This window comes from Lacerta agilis, chromosome Z (genome assembly GCF_009819535.1).
Source record: "Lacerta agilis isolate rLacAgi1 chromosome Z, rLacAgi1.pri, whole genome shotgun sequence".
NCBI lineage: Eukaryota > Metazoa > Chordata > Lepidosauria > Squamata > Lacertidae > Lacerta > Lacerta agilis.
In genome coordinates, this window is record NC_046331.1 from 30,303,528 (window position 1) to 30,324,149 (window position 20,622).

Consider the following 20,622-nt stretch of genomic DNA (forward strand, 5'->3'; position numbering starts at 1 on the left):
AAAAAAATTAATCTGTATAAATAAAAAGATAAATGCCAAGAGGCAAAGGCAGCCACGTCCTACACATAGCAGCACAATATAATGAAAACAGGTCTCCGCTTTCTTCAGCAAGCCTCATAGTTGGGCACGGGAGCTGGAAAAAAATCCACACCTGTATACTCAATTCTGACTAAACTCAGCCTCCTAGAGCAAAATACACACCAGGAGGCTGAGTTTGGTCAGAATCAAGTATCTACTTCCAGAGTTAACACCAAATACATTCCTTCTGGTAAATGAGCCAACATAGCTGCTAGAGGGCTGTGAAAATTGTTGTGCTGGGCTTTTTAGACTTATCTACCCATGTATTCTCTGAAACTAAGAGAGCACATTGGTTGCCGGATGTGAAAGATATTGGCATTTTTTCCAGCTCTCATACCCCACTATCATGTTCTTCATCCACAGATGTTCGAACAATCTGGTATTTTTGTATACTTGACCCAACCTTTGTTCTGATGTCAATGTTTTGTTGGGATTGTGAACAGCCAAATTGACGAATATCTCCTGCCAAGCCCCTTCACATGTAAAAATGGTACTCAAGGGGGTCTTACCTGAGATGGTGAGATACCTGACCAAAAAGAGCCTTTTAAAAGCTAATCTGCTTTTGCAGCCTTGTCCCCTTCACAACATCAGGGGTTCTGAAACAAGATCTTCTATGAAGTGGACCAGTCATGCTGATCCTTTGTGAGTAAATCTTTACCAAGTGTAGTTCAGTTTTAACCTTCTACCTGCTTTCCCCTCTCTTTATTCCTAAGTTTTTAATTTGGCTGCTTACACATCATTTGCCAGCCTCAGGGTTTCAGAATCTCCATTGGCATAGACCCTTGGTATTTAGTCTACTGGGAGTTTAGGACTGAAGTGTTAAGTGCCCAGCACACTCTTCTCTGGTGTGTATGTTTGAGAGAGAATGGGCTGATGCTCCATTCTGAGTAAATCACAAAGTTGTAGGCTGAACAGAGTACTGCTGGGGCACTGGCTCAGAACCCTTTCAAAAGCAGTTGCTTTTGTGTAGCCTAGGTTCCCTCCCATCTGGGGCTGGAGTGGTGGCGGCAGCAAATACCGAAGAGTAAGATCCACTGGTAAACCTGCAAGATTAGTGTTGCAGCTGGGCAACTAAGGGTGTCAAGGGAAGCTATCTTGGGCCACATACCCGCTTTGTCACAGGGATAAAATCAGATAAGCTCACACTAGTACACAAAAATTGCTATGACGCATATTGGGGTGATCCAATAAGACTTTTATAACATTTCATACACCAACCAACAGTGGGTTCCACAGCAGCCTAGAACTGGATAACCTGGCCCTGTAAGGGGAAACAAAAAACCCAGACTGAGTATACAGCCAACAGCAACTGAAAGCATTTTTAATTTTGTAGATTCCCCACCACCCCCATTTGCAAAAGAGGCTCATCACTTGCTATCAGCTGACCAGGACCACTCCCAAAGATAAACCTAGAAAATGATTTCAAACCTATATGATTGTGGGTCCCATATAAGGCACCCTGAAAAGTAGTTTTTCATACTATTTGAATCCACTGCACTCCTACAAAAATTAAGGCTCCTGAGGGAAACCTTAATACAATATAGGTGCATGAGAAAGGTGTACATGTCCTGATTTGTTTTCACCTATCTATTCCTCCAACTCTTTTCTGTCATCACACTATATCAAACCCACTTTTACAATCAATCTAATGGTCCAAAGGATAGCTATTATCTCCCACTGTCACAATAAACACCCACAATTAGCAAGAAAGGCAGCATCACTTTGGACACTAAAGGATGGGGCCAACATTGCACAGAACATGACTTAGCAAAGGATTGTACCTTTCTCTTCTTGTCTCCTCCCAACTCGAAGTGCTTGCACCTCTTAATGGCCAGCATCCTCTTTGACCTGCAATTGGGCTCCACACATTCAAGTCTCAGCACAATCTTCTTCGTGGTCTTTGCCTGAAACAGAAAACAAGTCCATTCAGGCCCTGACAAAGACCTATCTCAACATTTGTCCTCCACCTTCCCTACACCTACTTACAAGGCAAGGCAGAAAGGGAAACAGAAAAGTGAAAAGGTGAGGCAATCAGTCAGATTAGAATTCCGTGCAAATGAAAAGTGACCACAATTAAGCTGAGATCCTAAAAAGGAAGATCCAGTCCCAGAAGTCCTTATTTTCCATTCATTCATATTAATTCCTGAAATAAACCCACAACAGGAATCCTCCAAATCCACACCAGCATACTCAGCTTCAAGCTGCACCCTACAAGTTTCCATAGCCTTCCAGACAGGCTCACCTTTTTGCGGAAGATGGGCTTTGTTTGGCCACCATAGCCACTTTGCTTGCGATCATATCGCCGCTTTCCTAATGGGAAGAAATTAAATCCTTCAGGTAACAGTGAAGTCTACTTGAAACTCAACCCCCCTAAACACTACAAGGACACAGGAACAACCAACTTCACCATGACGTACGTTGGCTATCTGTGTTACTACAACATACAACTGTTTCCTCCTGCCACACATTCTCGGAACAGCTTACCTTGCCTATTTTTCTCCCCTATGGTTTTGAGGTTTCACAAACCAGGTGGTGTTTATCTACTTTACTATGATACTGTTGTGTGATGAGGTATATGCAGGGAGAAACTTTATTTTTAAATGTTAAGGGAACCTCTGTATTCCCTTATTCCCCCCCCCCCGCTGCCCCCACATTTTGTATGGGTTGTGCACAAAAAGGCCAGCACTGCAAAGTAAAAGCAAAATCCATTTAATAAAGTAGAACACTTTACGTATTCACGACATGAGCTGATTCCGTATTTCCTACATGGCACAATGCTCTGTACTCCTCCTGCATTTCCTTAAATTAATGGAAGATATGCTAAAATAACGTTTTACAGATGGCAATCCAAGTTTCAAAAAAATGTGCCATTTCTACAATATTGCAGGCATGCTCTTTGTGATTCCAAGAAATCGGGAGGAAAAAGTATAGTTCTGCAACTTACCCTGAGCATACAAAGATTCCTTGCCCTTCTTGTACTGGGTCACTTTGTGGGGCTGGTGCTTCCCACACTTCTTGCAGTAAGTCCTGCGGGTTTTGGGGACGTTCACCTGGCAAAGAAGAGCAAGTTAAGTTTTACAGCATTAAGTGTGTCTCCTTAGCTTTGCATGCAACCATGTGATTATATCCTGGTAACTAGATAATTAGCATACCATGTGGTCAGGGAGAGTAAGATGTCCCTTAACAGGAAAAGCCACCTAATGAAAATGCATACAAGGGGGCCAAGGTTCAATTCTAGGGCATCCCCAGTTGAAAAGGATGTAAAGCAGTACTTCTCTAAGACCTTGGGCAGGCTAATGGAATATAGTTCACAGCAGTGTTCTTTTGAAGTCCTAAGACTGTCCAAAATATAATAGCTTGAGAATGCATCACTTCTGTCCCTTGTTTTGTAGGTTCACAAACTCAGACTAGGGGCCACTTCATTGAAGTATAAAAAAATGAGAGGTGTTTAATAGCTTTATGAAATCCACTACCTTTCAAGCCTCAGCAACTCAGGAGAATAAAACGGTACATAAAATGCTTTGAAGAGGTGCCTGATCAATTCTAACTATATTTCGCAATTGCACCAGTTCACACAATAATTCTGCATACATGCAGAAAGTTTATATGTGCAGGTCACACTCTGTCAAATCATGCTCATTTTCTACCCAAGTGTTTAATAACTGCAGAGCATTTTCCAGCAAAGGACAGTCACCATCTGTAAACACCTGCAGAAGATCAAACACCCACTAAATTTTAAGATAGGCTGCTTTATGCAATTTTGGCCTCAGTAGGTTACAAGATTGACAAAATTCTCTGTCCACCCAGAAACGGTGTGAGTGCATGTGAAATAATACTCAATTAAAATCATGTCAGCTTGCAACATTTGAGTATCAAGCAGAATCAAAATCAAGGACCACACCGAGAGCAAGAATGCAAGTCCTGCTGGATCAGACAAAATGCCTATTTAATCTTGAATTCTTTTCCACCAGTGGCTCATATATCCCCACCCAATTACTGAGGCATTCAGTGGAGTCATTGTTAGTGGTCCCCATGGCTCACTACACAGCTAAAATCCACCAGGAGCCATGTGTTCAGTACAGTGGGCCCAATTTTATACAACTACCAGGTAGTTAAAAAAAAAATCGCCGCAGGAATTTTAACCGAATTGTTTTTTTAAAAATAATAATAATATGTGTATTGATTTTATTGCACACTGCTTAGAGACTGAACTAATCAAGCACTATGTAAATTGCGAAATAAATAAAAAATAGAACTTGAGCACAACAGCATTACTACAGGACGGATTTACAAATAATCAAATCCCCGCTAGCACGAGAAGGCTGGAAACCTTTCCACCGACGGGCTAGTTTTCTATACGCAGGAATGTTAATGCCTTTATATGCACCATGCACTCCGCCAACACCCCCGCAACCTGAACCACAGCGCAGCCTACAATAGCCTAAGAGCGACCTGCACTACCGTCAGAGCCTCGCTCACTGGACAGGCACAATCAGGGCCTACCTACCCTTCCCCTCCATGCCCATTCTGGCCTTGCCTATCTCGGGCCTTTTCCACCTCCCTTCTCTTCACAACCCGGCGATTCCCCCAACCAAATCCCCCCAGCCTTGTCGGCCGTCTGTCGCCACTTCTCTCAGACCCACGCCCGAACCGCTGCCCTTAGCCCCCGAAGCGGATGGCTTTGGATCCAAGCATCTCACCATCTTGCCAGCGTCAACGTCGCCTGGACAGAGAAAGAAAGAACCTCTTCCCGGAAGCGGAAGTCAGAGATACGCGAGAGCAGAAAAAGAAAGGGAAGCCGGAAGGCTAGAGCGTCACTCGTGGGCTCATCATAGAGTCGTCGAGGAGGAAGAACGAGCGAGCCGTGTCCGCCACCTTCAGGAAAGGAGAGGAAATTGCGGGCACGTGTGCTTACATGGCTTGTTCGCGTTGCACACTTACTTGAGAGTAACGAAGCCCCATTGCACTCGGCGGGACTTACCTTAACATGGGTTAAGGTCGTAAGGTCATAAGAAGGAGATTTTTTTCCAAGTGCAGCTTTTCCCAATTGGGACGTTGCAGCGACTGCGACGGGATAAAGAGCAGCTGGCATAACATTTCCTTTTTACGCAGCTCATAGAAAGGTACAGACGTCTGGCAATGATTCAGGGGTTGTACTGAAATCATAGTCATCGTAGCCATCTTCATAAAATAGTAATAATAATAGTAAATGTTACAAGTAGACAAAGTCACAAAAAAGGTTGTGTGGTGTGTTTTATTTAACCATTTTATCAGGAAGAGAGTTGCTCACATCGTGCATTACTTGGAAAGAGGAAGTTTTTGTGGCTGTGCAAACTCCGGAGGTTCTCCCAACGCTTGCCGATTATGTCCAACGGGCCTCACACTGGCGAGGGCTGCCTCTGGCCCTGGCCTTCCCTAACTTTATTTAGCTTTCCACTGACAAACACACTCCTCTCTGACTTGGCCAAATGGCAGTTTTTGCAAATACTGGGTTGGGGGGGGGGGAGAAGTCTCCTGACCTGGAGTTAACCTCAGATGTGAGTTGCAGGCTGGGGTTAAAAGAGAGGGCTTGGTGCCCATTAGGGTAACCCAAATGTTATGAAAGGCAGCAGCGATGTTTAGGCTTTTGAGTTCCCAAAACTCTTAGGCAGACAAATTGGTAAGCCAAACAGAAAGAGAGGCGGAAGAGGGAAATGGTTGATGTGGGCCATGGACAAAGAATGGGCATCGCTGTACATGTCACATCACCACCATAGATTTAAAACAATGTTACCACTCAGTGCTTTTTTTCCTATGCATACCCCTAAACATTTTTTGGATGGTAAGTTTGGCGTCATTGAGGGGCAGTTTTTCAATGTGAGTAGGAAAATGAGAGTACCCCTAAACATTTTTTTTTGGGGGGGGGGACAAACACTGGTTATACTACTTTACCAGCTGCCACTTCTACCAAATAATCCTGGGACTTGTAGTTTACCTCCACAGAGAGCTACAGTTCCCAGCATTCATGGCAAGCTACAGTTCCCAGGATTCTTTGGGGGAAGCCATGACAGTGAACGAGATATAAGAGTGCTTTAAGTGTACAGCATGGTGTCATTGTGACCACAGTCTTCCTGTGCCTGGCATCACTCTTCATATTTTATGAAGCTCTCAAAACCAGCTCTAAAGTTAAGCCCCAGTTCAAATTGCACCCTGCTCAAGCCTTATTTGCTTGTAATGGCAGGATCCATCTTGGCTATGACCCCTCTTCAGCTTGTTCTTTCTTATACAGGCAACATCTTCCTTTGCCTCTTTTACAGTTTGCTGTGCAATAATTATTCCAGCCCTCTCCCCCATGCTCCAGAATTGGGCCAACTGGATTGGCGTGAAAGCTTTTGAGTTTCACAGGACGTTTCAACAGGCTGACCCTACTTGATGAAGAATTTTGGAAAACAGAAAAAAACCCCTGAAATTAGCCCAATAAAAGATAGTTAACTGATTCTGTATCTTCCCTCCATTGTCTTCCCCTCTGCTTCTATGGCTGTGTACTCACTATAATTTTATAGCACATTCACAGCACATTCTTTTCCCTCAAATAATTCTGAGCATAGTAGTTTACCCCTCACTAAGTTATAATTCCCATCAACCCTTAACAACCTAGTGTCCAGAATTCTTTGAAAGAAATAATGTACTTCAAATGTACTTCAAGATCTGGTGTGTATGGAACCATCTGCTTGCAGTTAGTCCTGGAGCCAATTCTGTTCCTCTCTTCTGTCTTCTTCTTTCTACTTGCTTCTCTGCAGACAGACCTATTGCCTCTTACCAGGCAAGGCCTGGCCCTGCTACTGAGCTAGCACTTCCTTTTCTTGCAGCAAGACTGAAAGCTCCTCCAGGGGTTTATTGAGCTCATTTGCTTGCACAGAGCTTTCACGGTGGTTAGACTATGTCTGTTGCTTATTGAGCACTTTTTCTTATTTGTTCATGGCGTAGCTATACAACAACAAATATTCACCCATGTTTTCCTGCAGGGTGTTTACACGTCTTCCCATTAACAATTCGTTCATCTCACACTTTTCAATACATTTCCCAGTCACTTTCCTAGCAGCAAAAAAACCAAACACTTGTGACATTTTCTTAAAAAGCAGATTTGTTGCGCTAGGGTAACAGAGCGCTTTAATCCATTTTCATTGCACAAGCGTAAACTTAAGGTGTGTGCTTGAAACCCACCCACAAATTAGTGGCAGCCTGGGCTGCAGGCTCCCAGATGGGCATTTACTGTGGGATCAGTATTCCCCATGTATATAAGTCATTTGCAGCAGCCACACAACATCATTCACATCAAAACGCCAGTCCGTTTTAACCCCCCCTCCCATTTAATCAAAATTAACTCTTTGGGGGGGAGAAGTGGATAATAGGAAAGGGGGGAGGGCACCTGTTGCCAATGACCTGTTCGCAAATTAACCCTCTTGTGTCTGGAGGCACCCTGAGAGTGGCATCATGGTTGAAAGGAAATAAAGACAGTTTGGTCAGAAACTAAGAAAAGGGGAACTGAAAGGGTGGGGTTAGCTCCAGATGACAGTCTTCCCTGCAGTTCAACACAGCTCTTTGACTGAGTCTCCTGCTGCTGCCATTCCTTTCGCCAGCCGTTCAAAGATTTTAAAACCATCCACCTATGTGCTGGCTGTTCCAGAGTCCAGAGGCATCTCAAGGAACCTGCTGCTTTTGAGAGGAGCCCCTGCAGCACAGTGTGTGGAAAAGCAAGGACAAGAGTCAACCAGTGAGTCTTTAATCCTTTGTGCTAGCCCGGAATCAACAGTGCTTTTGAAAGAGAGAGGGGGGGGGAGAGAGTAAACTAAGAAGTGGGGAGGGGGAAATGAAAGCAATGGAGGCAGGTCGATTTGTAGCCTCATTCAGGAATCAAGTGGAAATTTTCAGAGTGATAATCTTGGGCCTGAGAACACCAATAGCAATCAGAGCAACAGCAGCATTGATGAGTGTTGTGCAACTAAATTGTGGGCCACACAGACATTCTAGTTTTCTGTCCTCAGGTGTATTTTCCAGCCCACACACCTGCTGCTTGCTCTGGCTGCTGGTATCCAAATCTTCTTTACCTTGCAGATAAAGGCATGTGAGTACACAGAAATGTAGGAAGCTGCCTTACACCGTCAGACTAATGGTCCATTTAACTCAGTATTATCCACACTGAGGTGCCAGAGATCAAATCTAGGACCTTCTTCATGTGGAGCATGTGCACTACTGCTGACGTGCAGCTTCAGATTACACTGCATTTGTACTCTTCCAAGGAACATGGCATCAGTGGCCATCACAAGCCATCTGTGCGCAGAGACCAGACAGTGATGTACTACTTACTTTCTGAAGCCATTCACATAGGGAATGAAAAGTATTGCAATGGCTTCTTTTCTTACATGCAATATATTCTCTTACTTTTTGTATAAAGGAAGAGTAAGTAAATAAGCATGGAACATTTGTGATTATGGGCAAGATTATAGCCATGGTAGATAGCAGAGCCAGGAATTTATAGACAATTAATAAATTAATTGGCAACTGCAACCCCCCCCCCCCGGTATTGGAACTGTTTGTTTGCTTGTTTGTTTGTTAGGCTTATATATTGCCCTTCATTGTAAGATCTCGGGGCGGTTCACAAGATAAAAATACAAGGTTAAAACACAAATAAATAGTTAAAACAAAAGCAGCAAAACTATCACCCCCCCTCCCACAAATATATAAAACATTTTAATACTTAGCATTCAACCAGTGCTTTCCAGTGTTCAAAGTAGTACAGATGCCTTATCTAATTGTAATCCCATACGGATTACAATTGCAGATGAGAGTGGCAGGCGGTGTAGCTCAAAAGTCTGCGTTAGCTTTTTTGAACGTTGCTTGGCTCTATCTAATTAATGCCTTCTTTTTTCTGACGCTGTGGAAGTTGTGCTTAGGGAGTAACTTACTTCCAATACAAAAAGCAAAGGTTGTCCCAGAAGAGAAATTCCAAAAAGCAATACTTGTATTAGGTCGAACAAAATGCTACAAAATAGTGTGCAAGTTTTCGAGTCCTCCATAACTCATCATCAGGCTTGGTGGTAAACAAAACAAGATTGGGGGAAGAGGAAGGGGGGAAATTGGCTGATGTTGGATGAAATATGAATTTAGTCACAGTCTTAATGTGGGAGGGGGAGGCACCACACATTCCAACGAGGACCTATTTCAAAGGTGGAAAACCTTTGGCCCTTCCAATGTTAATGAACTACAACTCCCATCAACCTCAGCAAGCATGGCTAATAACCAGGCATGATAGTTTATCAACATCCAGAGCTCCAAATTTTCCCTACACTTGGTATATTTTGCAATTTTGTAGGTTTCAGTGGGACTGTTTTCCCAAGACAGACACACAATGGTTCTTCATCCTTATGAAAATATAAAACCAAGCTGTTACACCCAGATCTCCATCCTTAGGTGAAACACAAAGGTTCCTTCAATGGGAAAAACACACAGGAATACAGAGCAGCTATGCAGTTTTTAGATTAACAAAGTTGGGAAGCTGAAACATGTTTTAACTGTGCAGTTCTTTTTTCTGACGAGGCCTCATCTTATCTGAAAGCCCCACAATCTGTGCAGATGAGAAGCCTTATCAAGAGATTAGACGCATAAGATAGATACTGCTTCTGCTTCCAAGCAGCTGGTGTCCTCTGTTGCATGGAATCGGATCCAGCTCCAACTGTACATGGGAGTAAACCCCCCCCCCATGGCAACTTTGGCTAGGCATGTTTTTAGGAGCACCAGAACATGACGGAACTTTTCATAATCTTACAGAGAATGTCAGAACCCTCAGCATCGATTGCACACATGGCAAAAGAGATCATGGAAGTCATTAACACCTATTATTTTGAATATCAAAATTCTGCATCAAGGAAAAATTGAACCCTGTGGCATATATCGCGGGAGAGGATCTGTTTTGGATGCAAAAGACACCCTTGGTTCAATCCTTGGCGTCTTCCGTTAAAAGAGACCCTGTCAAGCTGCTGCCCATCAAAGCTGACAAGGAATTACTGTAGCTTAATAGCAGAACATCTGCCTTGCTGGCAGACTGTCTCATGTTCATGGCATCTTCAGGTAGGGCTGGGAAAGAACCATGTTTGAAATACTGGAAAGCTGCTGACGGTCAGTGTGTAGACAATACTGAGCTAGGTGGACCAACGGTGTGTCTTGGTATAAGGCCGGTTCCTAAGTTCCTTTGTTTACATTGCACTGAAATGATCCCAAAAAGGCACCCAGCAACTTAGTAGGGAGAACATTCCACAGTCAGGGAGCCACCACTGAAAAAGTCCTTTCCCTAGTATCTCACTTGGCAGGGGCAACCAGAGAATGAATTCTGAAGATGGTCTGGGTTTGTGCATCTTGAATATTTATCACCCTGAATGTATTTTGATTTAATAAGAAAGAGAATTAGCTAGCTTTGGGTCACGAACAGGGCAATATAAGCATGTTTACCCAGAAGTCAGTTAATCAGAGCTTCCTGTATTATGATGATGATTGCAACTGTCCCTTTTTGTTGATAAGCGGAAGTCCAGCGAATCCACCGTGGAAGGGGAGGAGGAGGAGGAGAAGGTGACGTGAGCCATGTCGAATGTTATCCTGGAGGGCATCTTTCTAAAACGCTCCCAGCAGAAGAAGAAGACATCCCCTCTCAACTTCAAGAAACGTCTCTTCCTGCTGACTGAGAGCAAGCTCTCCTACTATGAGTACGACTTTGAGCGCGGGGTGAGTAACAGAGGAGAGACAGCTGGCTGTGATAGAAACAAGGTAGCTAGGTGCAAAAGAGGATAGGGCTTCCGCACCTTCGATAGTTGCATTAAAGAGGGACTTCCAGCAGGTAGTTGTCACTAAAGATGCAGTAATGCTGTCCTCTTTTGCACCTAGCCACCCTAAGGCTGCTGATTCTAGATGCCATGAAAGGCCAGCAAGTGTTTAGTTATATAATATATTGTTACTGTATTTTTACTGACAAGGACAGGGAAATGTATGTGTAGGATTTTCTGTCTCAGGTGCCCAAGGGACCAGCCTTGGGTAATGCGCATCGGTTAGGCTGAGGGATGGTGGATGGCCCATGATCAGCTAGTGAACTTTGTAGGCTGAGTGGGGGTTTGAAGCTGTATTTCTACTGTCCCAGTCTGACATGCTCAACAAGGTATGGGGAGCCTGTTGTTGGACTCTGATTTCTCTCAGCCCCAGATAATGGTCAGTGTGGTGGGGTGCCCACACTAACTCTCTGAAGACACACAAAACACCTTGATCTTGCAAAGGAGATCTACATGAGGAAGGCGGTTTTTGTCCGTGCAGCAAACACAGCTGCGGGTTTACATTGCGATCTAACTGGCTGAGTGCTGTCACATCCACACGGTTACATGCAAAGCGCTCTTAAACCATTTTGACAGCCCTGGGAACCTTGTTAAGGGTGCCTAGGACTGTAGCTTGATGTGTGTGTGTGGGGGGGTAAGGTCCCCTAACAACCCTCAGCATCTTTAACAAACGACAGTCCCCAGGATCCTTTGGGGGAAGCCATGTCTTGTTAAAGTGGCATAATAGTGTTTTAATGTATGGTATGTGGATGTGATTCTTTTGATGCATGCAGAAGGACTCATGTTTTGTTCCTAGGGACTCAGCTACATTAGTAAAAAAAAAAAGCATTTTAAATGTGTTATAACACTGTGACACCACATGGTGCTGTAGAGTTCAATCCTTGGCAATGTGATGTCTCATTATAAGGTTTACAATGCGTTTTCCTGAAACGTTTTTTTAAATGTGTCTAGATCCAGCCTAAGTCACTAGCTGTGCAGGTAGTGCAGGCTCAAAGCTTGACTGTCTTAAAGCATTCCTGTTTTCTCCTTGCAGCGCCGAGGAAGTAAGAAAGGCTCTGTGGACATTGAAAAGATCACCTGCGTGGAGACTGTGGCTCCAGAGAACAATCCTCCACCAGAACGGCGAATCCCCGTAATGAAGCACTAATGTACCTTCATTCCAGACAGGATGTTCTTGCTCTCAGCAGCCACAAGATTCTCCTGCTAAGCATATACATGCATGCTGCTTGGGGAGGAATGCCACACTGTTTTTCAGTGCTCCACAGTTACATCAAATTGCCATCCAGGGAGAGTGCCCTAAACCAGCTGTGACATGTCTCTTTGTGGTCAGTGGAGGGCCCATATCCATACCCACAAGGGAGGCCACAGAATAATGGACCAACACTGCATTTTGGGATTCCCCTTGAAGGAGTCTTTCATGGGTCTGGGGGCTGTCAGGGTGAAGTCCAAATGTATCACTGGTGCTAGGCGCTTGTGAGGTTCAGTGTAGGAGCATAGCTGAGTGAACAGAGCATCTGCTTTGCATGCAGAAGGTCCCAGGTTTGATCCCTGGAGTCTCCAGGTAGGACGGGAAAGATCCTTCTCACTGCCCTTCAGTGTTAGACCTGCAAAGAAGCAAAGCAGCTAGTAAGCCTGATCTTTATTCAAGGAACTGTTGCAACAGGTTCCCCACTCACCACACGCAGACCACCCCCCTAAAACATCAGACATAGATCACAGAAAGAGGTAGTCTACAGCAGAAATCCTGTTTGCCAGGATACCTGATAATGGTGACTGATTGCATTACCTGGGCAGCCTGGCCATTCTTTTGTGATGGTTGATACTTTAGTTCCTGCATTCAGGTCACAGGCTCACCCTATTCATACACAAATGCGCCCTTAAGACAGGATTTGCAAGCGGAAGGACAATGGGAAGGCTTTCCCCATTTGCCTCCCTTACTACAGAGGAATATCTGAAGTCATTAGGAGAGTCAAAATGGCTTCAGGATATCTCTCCCATACTATTTCAGACACATGGTTCAAATATTTAGATATGTGTGTGTTTATGAATATTTATTCTATATTTGAGACCTTTCACCTGCCCACAGTTTCCTGGATGTGAGTTTTGGTGTGTAGGGGAAACATCTCTAATGTACTAATCTCCCATCTGTTTCACATGCACACAGAGAAAAGGAGAAGATCTAAATGAGCCAGAGCACATCTCCATCATAGAGAGGTTCCCCTATCCTTTCCAGGTGAGCTGTTTTTCCTGTTAGCCACCCCATCATAGACATTTGGGTCATATGTCCCAGACTCAAGAGAATGTGTCCGTACCTGTCTTGTCTCTTACTTTATTGCCCTTAATGACTCCCAGAATCTGTTGCTTTAGTCCTCCACCATCCTGCCCCATGGTTAAGCCACAGGTACAGCTAAAACATTATCAGGTACATTTGTACCAAAAAATTTTTAAAAAATGTATGCGAAAGAATATGTTGGCAGGATGGTTTCAGCTCAAAATGCCTTTAAACAGGGCTACTCTGGACTTAATAGTCTTACAGTGGCAGATCTACATTCACAACCAGCAACGAGATCTGGGTAACCGCTGTTATCCTCTTCAATGGGGTTGTTCCACGACAGGTCACCACACCTGTACAACATCTGTGCTACTGATGGTCAAACTTAGGAAAGTTGAAATATATACAACAAAAAAATGAATCAGGTTGAGTTATGCCACTCAAATTGAGTCTGCTGGACTGAAAAAGTTTTAAGCGATGTGGACCAAAGTCACTTCTGGGGCCCCTCCAGGATTTGGGGCCCTGAAGCGTAAGCCTCATAGTCTTATGCTCCTCTTGCCCTGGCTAAAACTGCGCACACACCATATATTTAAGGAACACAGCCCAAGAGTCCTGGGAACTATAGTTTGCCAAGGGTTTGGGGGAACTAGTTCTGTAAGGGGTAAACCACAGTCCCTAGGATTCTTGTGGGGGGGGGAGGGAGTCAAATGCTTTAAATGTGTGGTGTGTGCATGCAGACTTTCAGACCATTGGTCTTTGTAGTCCAGTACTGCCAGTTTCGGTTTCTCATTTACCTGGTTTTAAATCCAATTCTCCATGTCGCCACAGCAATTTGCATTTTAAAAATCCTTTCGAATGTTTGCCATTTCAGTGAGAATAATTCCTCCTAAGATACATTTTTGACTGAAATTTTTGATTAAAATACTTTTGTGTGTGCGTGTGCAAAAATGCGTTTTTGTATCCTATTTTCAGGACAGTATGGATTTTGTGTGTACTTTCCCCTTATGAATGCTTTTTTGTATGCATTGTTTGGCTGGATAACTCCATCAGAAATTTCAGAACAATGCAATTTTCAAAGGACAATCGTGTTTCAGTTATCCTATTGGTTTGCCAAGCATGAATCGCATGCTTTCTCTTCACATTCAAATAAAATCCAATTTCTTTCTCCCATCCCTTCTTTCAATAAGTAGCAAACCAGCCCTGGTACGTTTAAGAATCCCCTGCCATTATTGGTCTCTTGGATATCTGTCTCAGACTCCCATCTTGATATGACACTATTGTCTGTGTACAATGTATTTGTGGCTCTCACCTGTCCTGCTCTGACTCTGTCCCACTAGGTGGTATACGATGAAGGGCCCCTCTATGTCTTCTCCCCGACAGAGGAGTTAAGGAGCCGCTGGATTCACCAGTTGAAAAATGGTAAGTCTCTCTCTCTCCAGCTGAAATCTGGATATTTTAAATAGGAACAATGTTTTGCAGGAAGGATTCAGACGCACAGTGGAAAATTAGGTTTGCACACTTGAAATGAATTAAAGCAATCCGTTGCCCTTTTGCAGCAAAGCCACTTAAAAGCATACACACACAGCTGACTTTTTGCTGTTAGGAAAGTGATGGCGAAGCACCCTGAAAAGTGTGAGAAGAATGAATATTAACAAGAAGGCATATAAATGCCCTGTAAGCAAACCAGGATGAATTCCAGATGAATGCTCAATGTTGTATAACTTCCTTGCAGACAAATCAGAATAAATGGCCTGTAACAGGGTCTCCAGCAGTTTTTGGACTACAGTTCCCATCATCTCTGACCACTGGTCCTGCTATCTAGGGATGATGGAAGTTGTAGTCCAAAAACAGCTGGAGACACAAGTTTGGGAAACCCTGCTCTATATAGACCAGACGTAGTCTAACCTCTGTTTACGCTATGTGGAAGCAAATCTGGACGAATGTTTAATAAGCAGGTCATCTAGAGGAGCAGTAGCCTAGGGAGAAATTGTTTGTCGCATGGATGACAACCTGATTACAAGAAAAGTCATTATTGCATGCTTCCTTCCAATAATCTTATTTAACAGAGGCTCACACAGGTTCTGGGGTGCCTTTATAACTCAAAAAACAATGTATTCCTTTCTCCAACAACCCTGGCAGTCTTACCTTTTAAAAATTTATCTCACCTGATATATATCAACATATCAAGCTTTTTACACAGTAAGGCCGCAAATAATAATAATAATAATTAATAATAATAATAATAATAATAATAATAATAATAATAATAATAATAATTTATACCTCGCCTATCTGGCTGGGTTTCCCCAGCCACTCTGGGCGGCTTCCAACAGAACATTGAAATGCAATAATCTATTAAACATTAAAAGCCCCCCTAAACAGGGCTGCCTTCAGATGTCTTCTAAAAGTCTGGTAGTTGTTTTTCTCTTTGACATCTGATGGGAGGGCGTTCCACAGGGCGGGTGCCACCGCCAAGAAGGCCCTCTGCCTAGTTCCCTGTAACCCACCCACCTACCCGCCCCCTGTCCCCCAGAAACAGTACTTCTGTCTTGTCAGGATTCAACCTCAATCACATTTAACTTGTGTACGTTCCTCTTTAAAATCTTAGCAAAAAGAATTTAAACGGTGGTGGAAAGTGGGCAGGCATCTGGGGGGGGGGGAACCACACACACACACACACACACACACACACACACACACACACTTTCGCAATCCCCCCCAGCACTGTGCTTTGACTTGGCTTTAGGCATGATCCCCAGAACATAACCACTTTGTAAGTTGCAGGCTTACTGTACTGGTTTCTATTTATTTTACATTGCTTTGAGTTTACATGCTTTCTCTCAGATAATCCTGAGAAAGGAAGCTAGCTGTTCGTTGGACTAGGATCTGGGAGGCCAAGTTTCAGATCCCTACTTAGCCATGAAGCTCTCTGGGTCACCTTGGGCCAGTCACTGCCTCCCAACCTAACCTGCCTCACAGGGTTATTCTGATAATAAAATTGGGAGAGTGGTGTGTGTGTGTGAGTCATATATGCCACGTTGTCCTTCTTGGGTGAAAGGTGGGTTTATAAATGTAGTACCTGTATTTAGGAAAGTCCATTATCAAGATGCCTCCACCTTTATAGGTTAGGTAGGTGGTAAAACCTTGACCAGGGCTGGCGCAAAGGTTGAGGGTGCCCTGACAAAAATTCCCTCTAGGACTCGCCCAGCACTATCCTGATGCCCCCCAAAATAAGCTTACAAAGGGGCAGAAAGATGAGTGGCGGGGATTGGTGATGGGTATCAGGCAGTGCCAGGGATGGGTGCATTTTTTGAATGTGCCATAAGACTCTTCCTCTTCAGGGCCAAGTTAAAGCAAATGGACCATTTGAGGGGATTAACATTGCTTGCTTCTATTTAATCTGATTGACCACGTTTGAAGAAGAAGAAGAAGAGGAGTTTGGATTTGATATCCCGCTTTTCACTACCCGAAGGAGTCTCAAAGTGGCTAACATTCTCCTTTCCCTTCCTCCCCCACAACAAACACTCTGTGAGGTGAGTGGGGCTGAGAGACTTCAAAGAAGTGTGACTAGCCCAAGGTCACCCAGCAGCTGCATGTCGAAGAGCGGAGACACGAAGCCGGTTCCCCAGATAACGAGTCTACCGCTCTTAACCACTACACCACACTGGCTCTCAGTGTGAATCATCATATATCTTTTTACTAAAGCGTGATGTGAATGTACCCCTTTTTTTTGCCCACGTATACAAGCCCTTCACTTCCTCCTTCACCTAAGCTGGCAAACAAGCCAGGAAGTTCTTGTTGACAGTTGTTTCCTGTTTCATCCAAATTGGGAAACTATGGCTAGCAACTCTGGAGAAAGCCAAAATATTGAACCAACTTCAAAGCAAGTTTCAATATCCTGGTTTTTTCGTTTTGTTTTCTGAAACTGTTTACCATCACTCAAACAAGATCAGAAACTACAGTAACCCTTTCCTTCCTGCTGCAGTGATCTGCTACAACACCAACCTGGTGCAGAAATATCATCCCTGCTTCTGGACTGACGGACAATACCTCTGCTGCTCCCAGACAGCAAAAATGGCCATGGGCTGCCAGATTCTCGGAGGCAAGAGTCGAAGTAAGAATTCATTTCGGCTTTTTAAAAAAAACTTATCTTTCCTTGTGGTTTGTATTTGTTAGTACACTTCATCTTTGTGTAAAGCCAGGAGGAGGAACCTTTTGCCCTCCAGATATTTGTACTACAACCCCCATCATTCCTGACCAATAACCATTCTGGCTGGGACTGATGGGAGCTGGAGTCCAAAAACTTTGTTTTGTTTGGGGGGGGGAGGCACAGGTTCTCCAGTCCTGATGGAAATAATAGAAACCTCCACCTCACCCCTGCTTTATCTGTGACCAGGGCAGACACATATTTAAGATACATATGCCTGCTTTGTCATGTCTAGTTTGGCATATTTGGCCTAGTTTCGGGGCATTGAACCAGAAAGCTGACTAGAAATGCAGGTGCTCCTAATCATCTCGTTGGGGTCTAAAGCATTCCTGAAAACAGATAATCAGATGTAATAACAGAAGAGTTCTGGGTCATTTGACCAAAGATCCACCTAGCCTCCAACAGATCCTGAGTGGAGTAGACGGTAGCATAGGAAGTTGCCTATTGCTCCATCTACCTCAGTACAGTCCACACTGACTGGCAGCAGCTGACAGGGTTTCGGCAATAGTCTTTCCCAGCCCTACTTGATTGGCTGCTGTGAGAGTGGAGTGCTAGACTGGGTGGACCTTTGGCCTGATTCACCAAGGCTCTTCTGAGGTCTAAATCTTAAAGCAGCCACCAACCGGAGGATTGAACCTGAGTTCTTCTGCATGCAGAGCAGATGCTTCACTGCTGAGCTAGCAGGTAGTTGTTGCCGCCCATCGTGCCTTGCTTGTGGCATGATGATGATGACGACGGTGATGATGAACAACAACGATAGCAACAACATGGTCTCTAGTAATCAGAGGTATGTTACCTCTGAATCACCTCTGTTTTGTGATATGAGCATAGAAAGCTTCCTTCCTTGTCCACCTTGCCTCTAAACCTATTCCAGCCTTCTCCTTCCAGATGTTTTGGGCCACAACTTCCATAAGCCCCAGCCGGTTGATTCAGAACATTTGGGGACCAGGAAGGCTGTTCAGCTCAGACAGGTGGCAGCTTCTCAGTAGAGGATTTTTCTCACCTGTTCTAAAGAGCAACCTCGCTAACAAAGCAAGGCCTTGTAACCCTTTCAACTGGAGTGCTCTCCCCTGCCCTGCTATAGTGGTTCACTACTTTGGAAGAGCACTGTGTGCGAGTCTGAGGAAGGCACTCTTCACTTGTGAATAGGGCTTGGCCAGGGGTTGAGGACCTCCAGCCTGCAGTTCAGTCTCAGCCCACCAGAGGGTCCAATTTAGCCTGTGAAGTCTTTTCTCCTAAACCACCCCACATGTCAGTCAGCTGATGGGACTGCCCACCTACCAGTCTCCAAGCATCAGGTGTTTGAGTTGCTTCACGGGGTGGGTGTGGGTGTGGGCAAATAAATATATGGCCTGCCAGACTGAAAAGTTTCCCCATATTTGGGACAGACAGAACATCCTCTGTCTGTCCTGCCTTATTTTCGCTGGCACTCTTTTATAGTCCCATTCCATCCTGTTTCATGCTGATTTTTGGAAATAGTGCATGAAAAAAATCTTTTTAAAATTGTACTCTTTTTTATAAGCATTATTTTTTGCATCCCCCCACCCACAAATGCTATTTTTCAGAGCTTTTTCAGTGCACTTTCATCATCATCATCATCATCATGATCAATTTATAATTTATACCCTGCCTGACTGGGTTTCCCTAGCCACTCTGGGTGGCTCTCAACAGAATTAATGATGATGATAACAACAACAACAACAACAACAGAGCAATAAAACATCAGACATTAAAAACTTCCCTGAACAGGGCTGCCTTCAGATGTCTTCTAAAAGTCAGATAGTTGTTTATTTCCTTGACAACTGATGGGAGGGCATTCCACAGGGCGGGTGCCACCGCCAAGAAGGCCCTCTGCCTAGTTCCCTGTAACCTCACTTCTCGCAGCAAGGAAACTGCCAGAAGGCCCTCGTAGCTGGACCTCAGTGTCCAGGCAGAATGATGGCGTAGGAGATGCTCTTTCAGGTATACTGGGCCAAGGCTATTTAGGGCTTTAAAGGTCAGTACCAACACTTTGAATTGTGCTCGGAAACATACTGGGAGCAAGTGTAGATCTTTCAGGACCGGTGTTATGTGGTCTCGGTGTCCACTCTCAGTCTAGCTGCCGCATTCTGGATTAGTTGCAGTTTCCGGGTCACCTTCAAAGGTAGCCTCATAAAGAGCACATTGCAGTAGTCCAAGCGTGAGATAACCAAAGCATGCACCCAGGGCCGTCTTGCCATAGGGGCTGGGTGGCGCAGTGCGCCAGGGCACCGGGCCCCCCAGGGGCGCCCCCGCGAGCCCACCGGCATACCAGGCGCCCCCTCCCCAACCCGCCCCCACGGGCGGGCGCTCGTGCGCCGGTGGGCGGGCTGCAAGCTGGCCGCCATCTGGAGCAACAGCTGGAGCGCTGGGAAGGGCGCGCAAAGCCCCGCGCCGCTCCAGCGCCACGCCCCTTATCCCACGCTCGCCCACCCCCCCTTCCGAGGGGCGGCCAGCGTGGGAGGGAGGCGGGCGGAGAGGCGGCATGCCGGGGGCGCCGAGGGATCGCTGTGCTACGGCGGCCGATCCCTCTAAGACGGCCCTGCATGCACCACTGGTGAGACAGCCCATGAGCAGGTAGGGTCTCAGCCTGCATACCAGATATAGCTGGTAGACAGCTGCCCTGGACACTGAGTTGAGCTTCACCTCCATGGACAGCTGTGAGTCCAAAATGACTCCCAGGCTGCACACCTGGTCCTTCAGAGGCACAGTTACTCCATTCAGGACCAGGGAGTCCTACCCACCCACCTGCCCCCTGTCCCCCAGAAACAGTACTTCTGTTTTGTCAGGATTCTACCTCAATCTGTTAGCTGCCATCCATCCTCCAGCTGCCTCCAGACACTCACACAGGACCTTCATCACCATCACTGGTTCGGATTTAAAAGAGAGAGGTAGAGCTGGGTATCATCTGCATATTGATGGACACCGAACCCAACCCCCCTGATGATCTCTCCCAACGGCTTCATGTAGATGTTTAAAAGCATGGGGGAGAGGAAGGAACCCTGAGGCACCCCACAAGTGAGGGCCCAGGGGTCTGAACACTCATCCCTCACCACCACTTTCTGGACACGGCCCAAGAGGAAGGAGTGGAAGCACTGTATAACAGTGTCCCCAGCTCCCAGCTCCTCTAGACGGTCCAGAATGATTTCGTGGTTGATGGTATCAAAGGCCGCTGAGAGATCCAGCAGAACTAG

General features: G+C 45.1%; 2 protein-coding genes across 2 annotated transcripts in view; one reads left to right on the forward strand and one right to left on the reverse strand.

Moving 5' to 3' along the window:
* Positions 1-1,252: 1,252 nt before the first annotated feature.
* Positions 1,253-4,899, reverse strand: RPL36A (ribosomal protein L36a). The gene is made up of 5 exons (XM_033137547.1): positions 4,779-4,899; positions 3,023-3,128; positions 2,321-2,388; positions 1,860-1,982; positions 1,253-1,339 (listed from the first exon to the last, which is right to left on the reverse strand). The coding sequence occupies exons 1-5, from the start codon at positions 4,779-4,781 to the stop codon at positions 1,319-1,321; spliced, it is 321 nt and encodes a 106-aa protein (XP_032993438.1). The 5' UTR covers positions 4,782-4,899; the 3' UTR covers positions 1,253-1,318.
* A 2,712-nt stretch (positions 4,900-7,611) lies between these two features.
* Positions 7,612-20,622, forward strand: part of BTK (Bruton tyrosine kinase) — a 31,850-nt gene continuing 18,839 nt past the window's right edge. The window contains exons 1-6 of the mRNA XM_033137548.1: positions 7,612-7,831; positions 10,633-10,833; positions 11,965-12,063; positions 13,096-13,164; positions 14,541-14,622; positions 17,189-17,317. Of these exons, the coding sequence (XP_032993439.1) occupies positions 10,693-10,833; positions 11,965-12,063; positions 13,096-13,164; positions 14,541-14,622; positions 17,189-17,317 (520 nt within the window). The 5' untranslated portion in view covers positions 7,612-7,831; positions 10,633-10,692. The remainder of the gene's footprint in view (positions 7,832-10,632; positions 10,834-11,964; positions 12,064-13,095; positions 13,165-14,540; positions 14,623-17,188; positions 17,318-20,622) is intronic.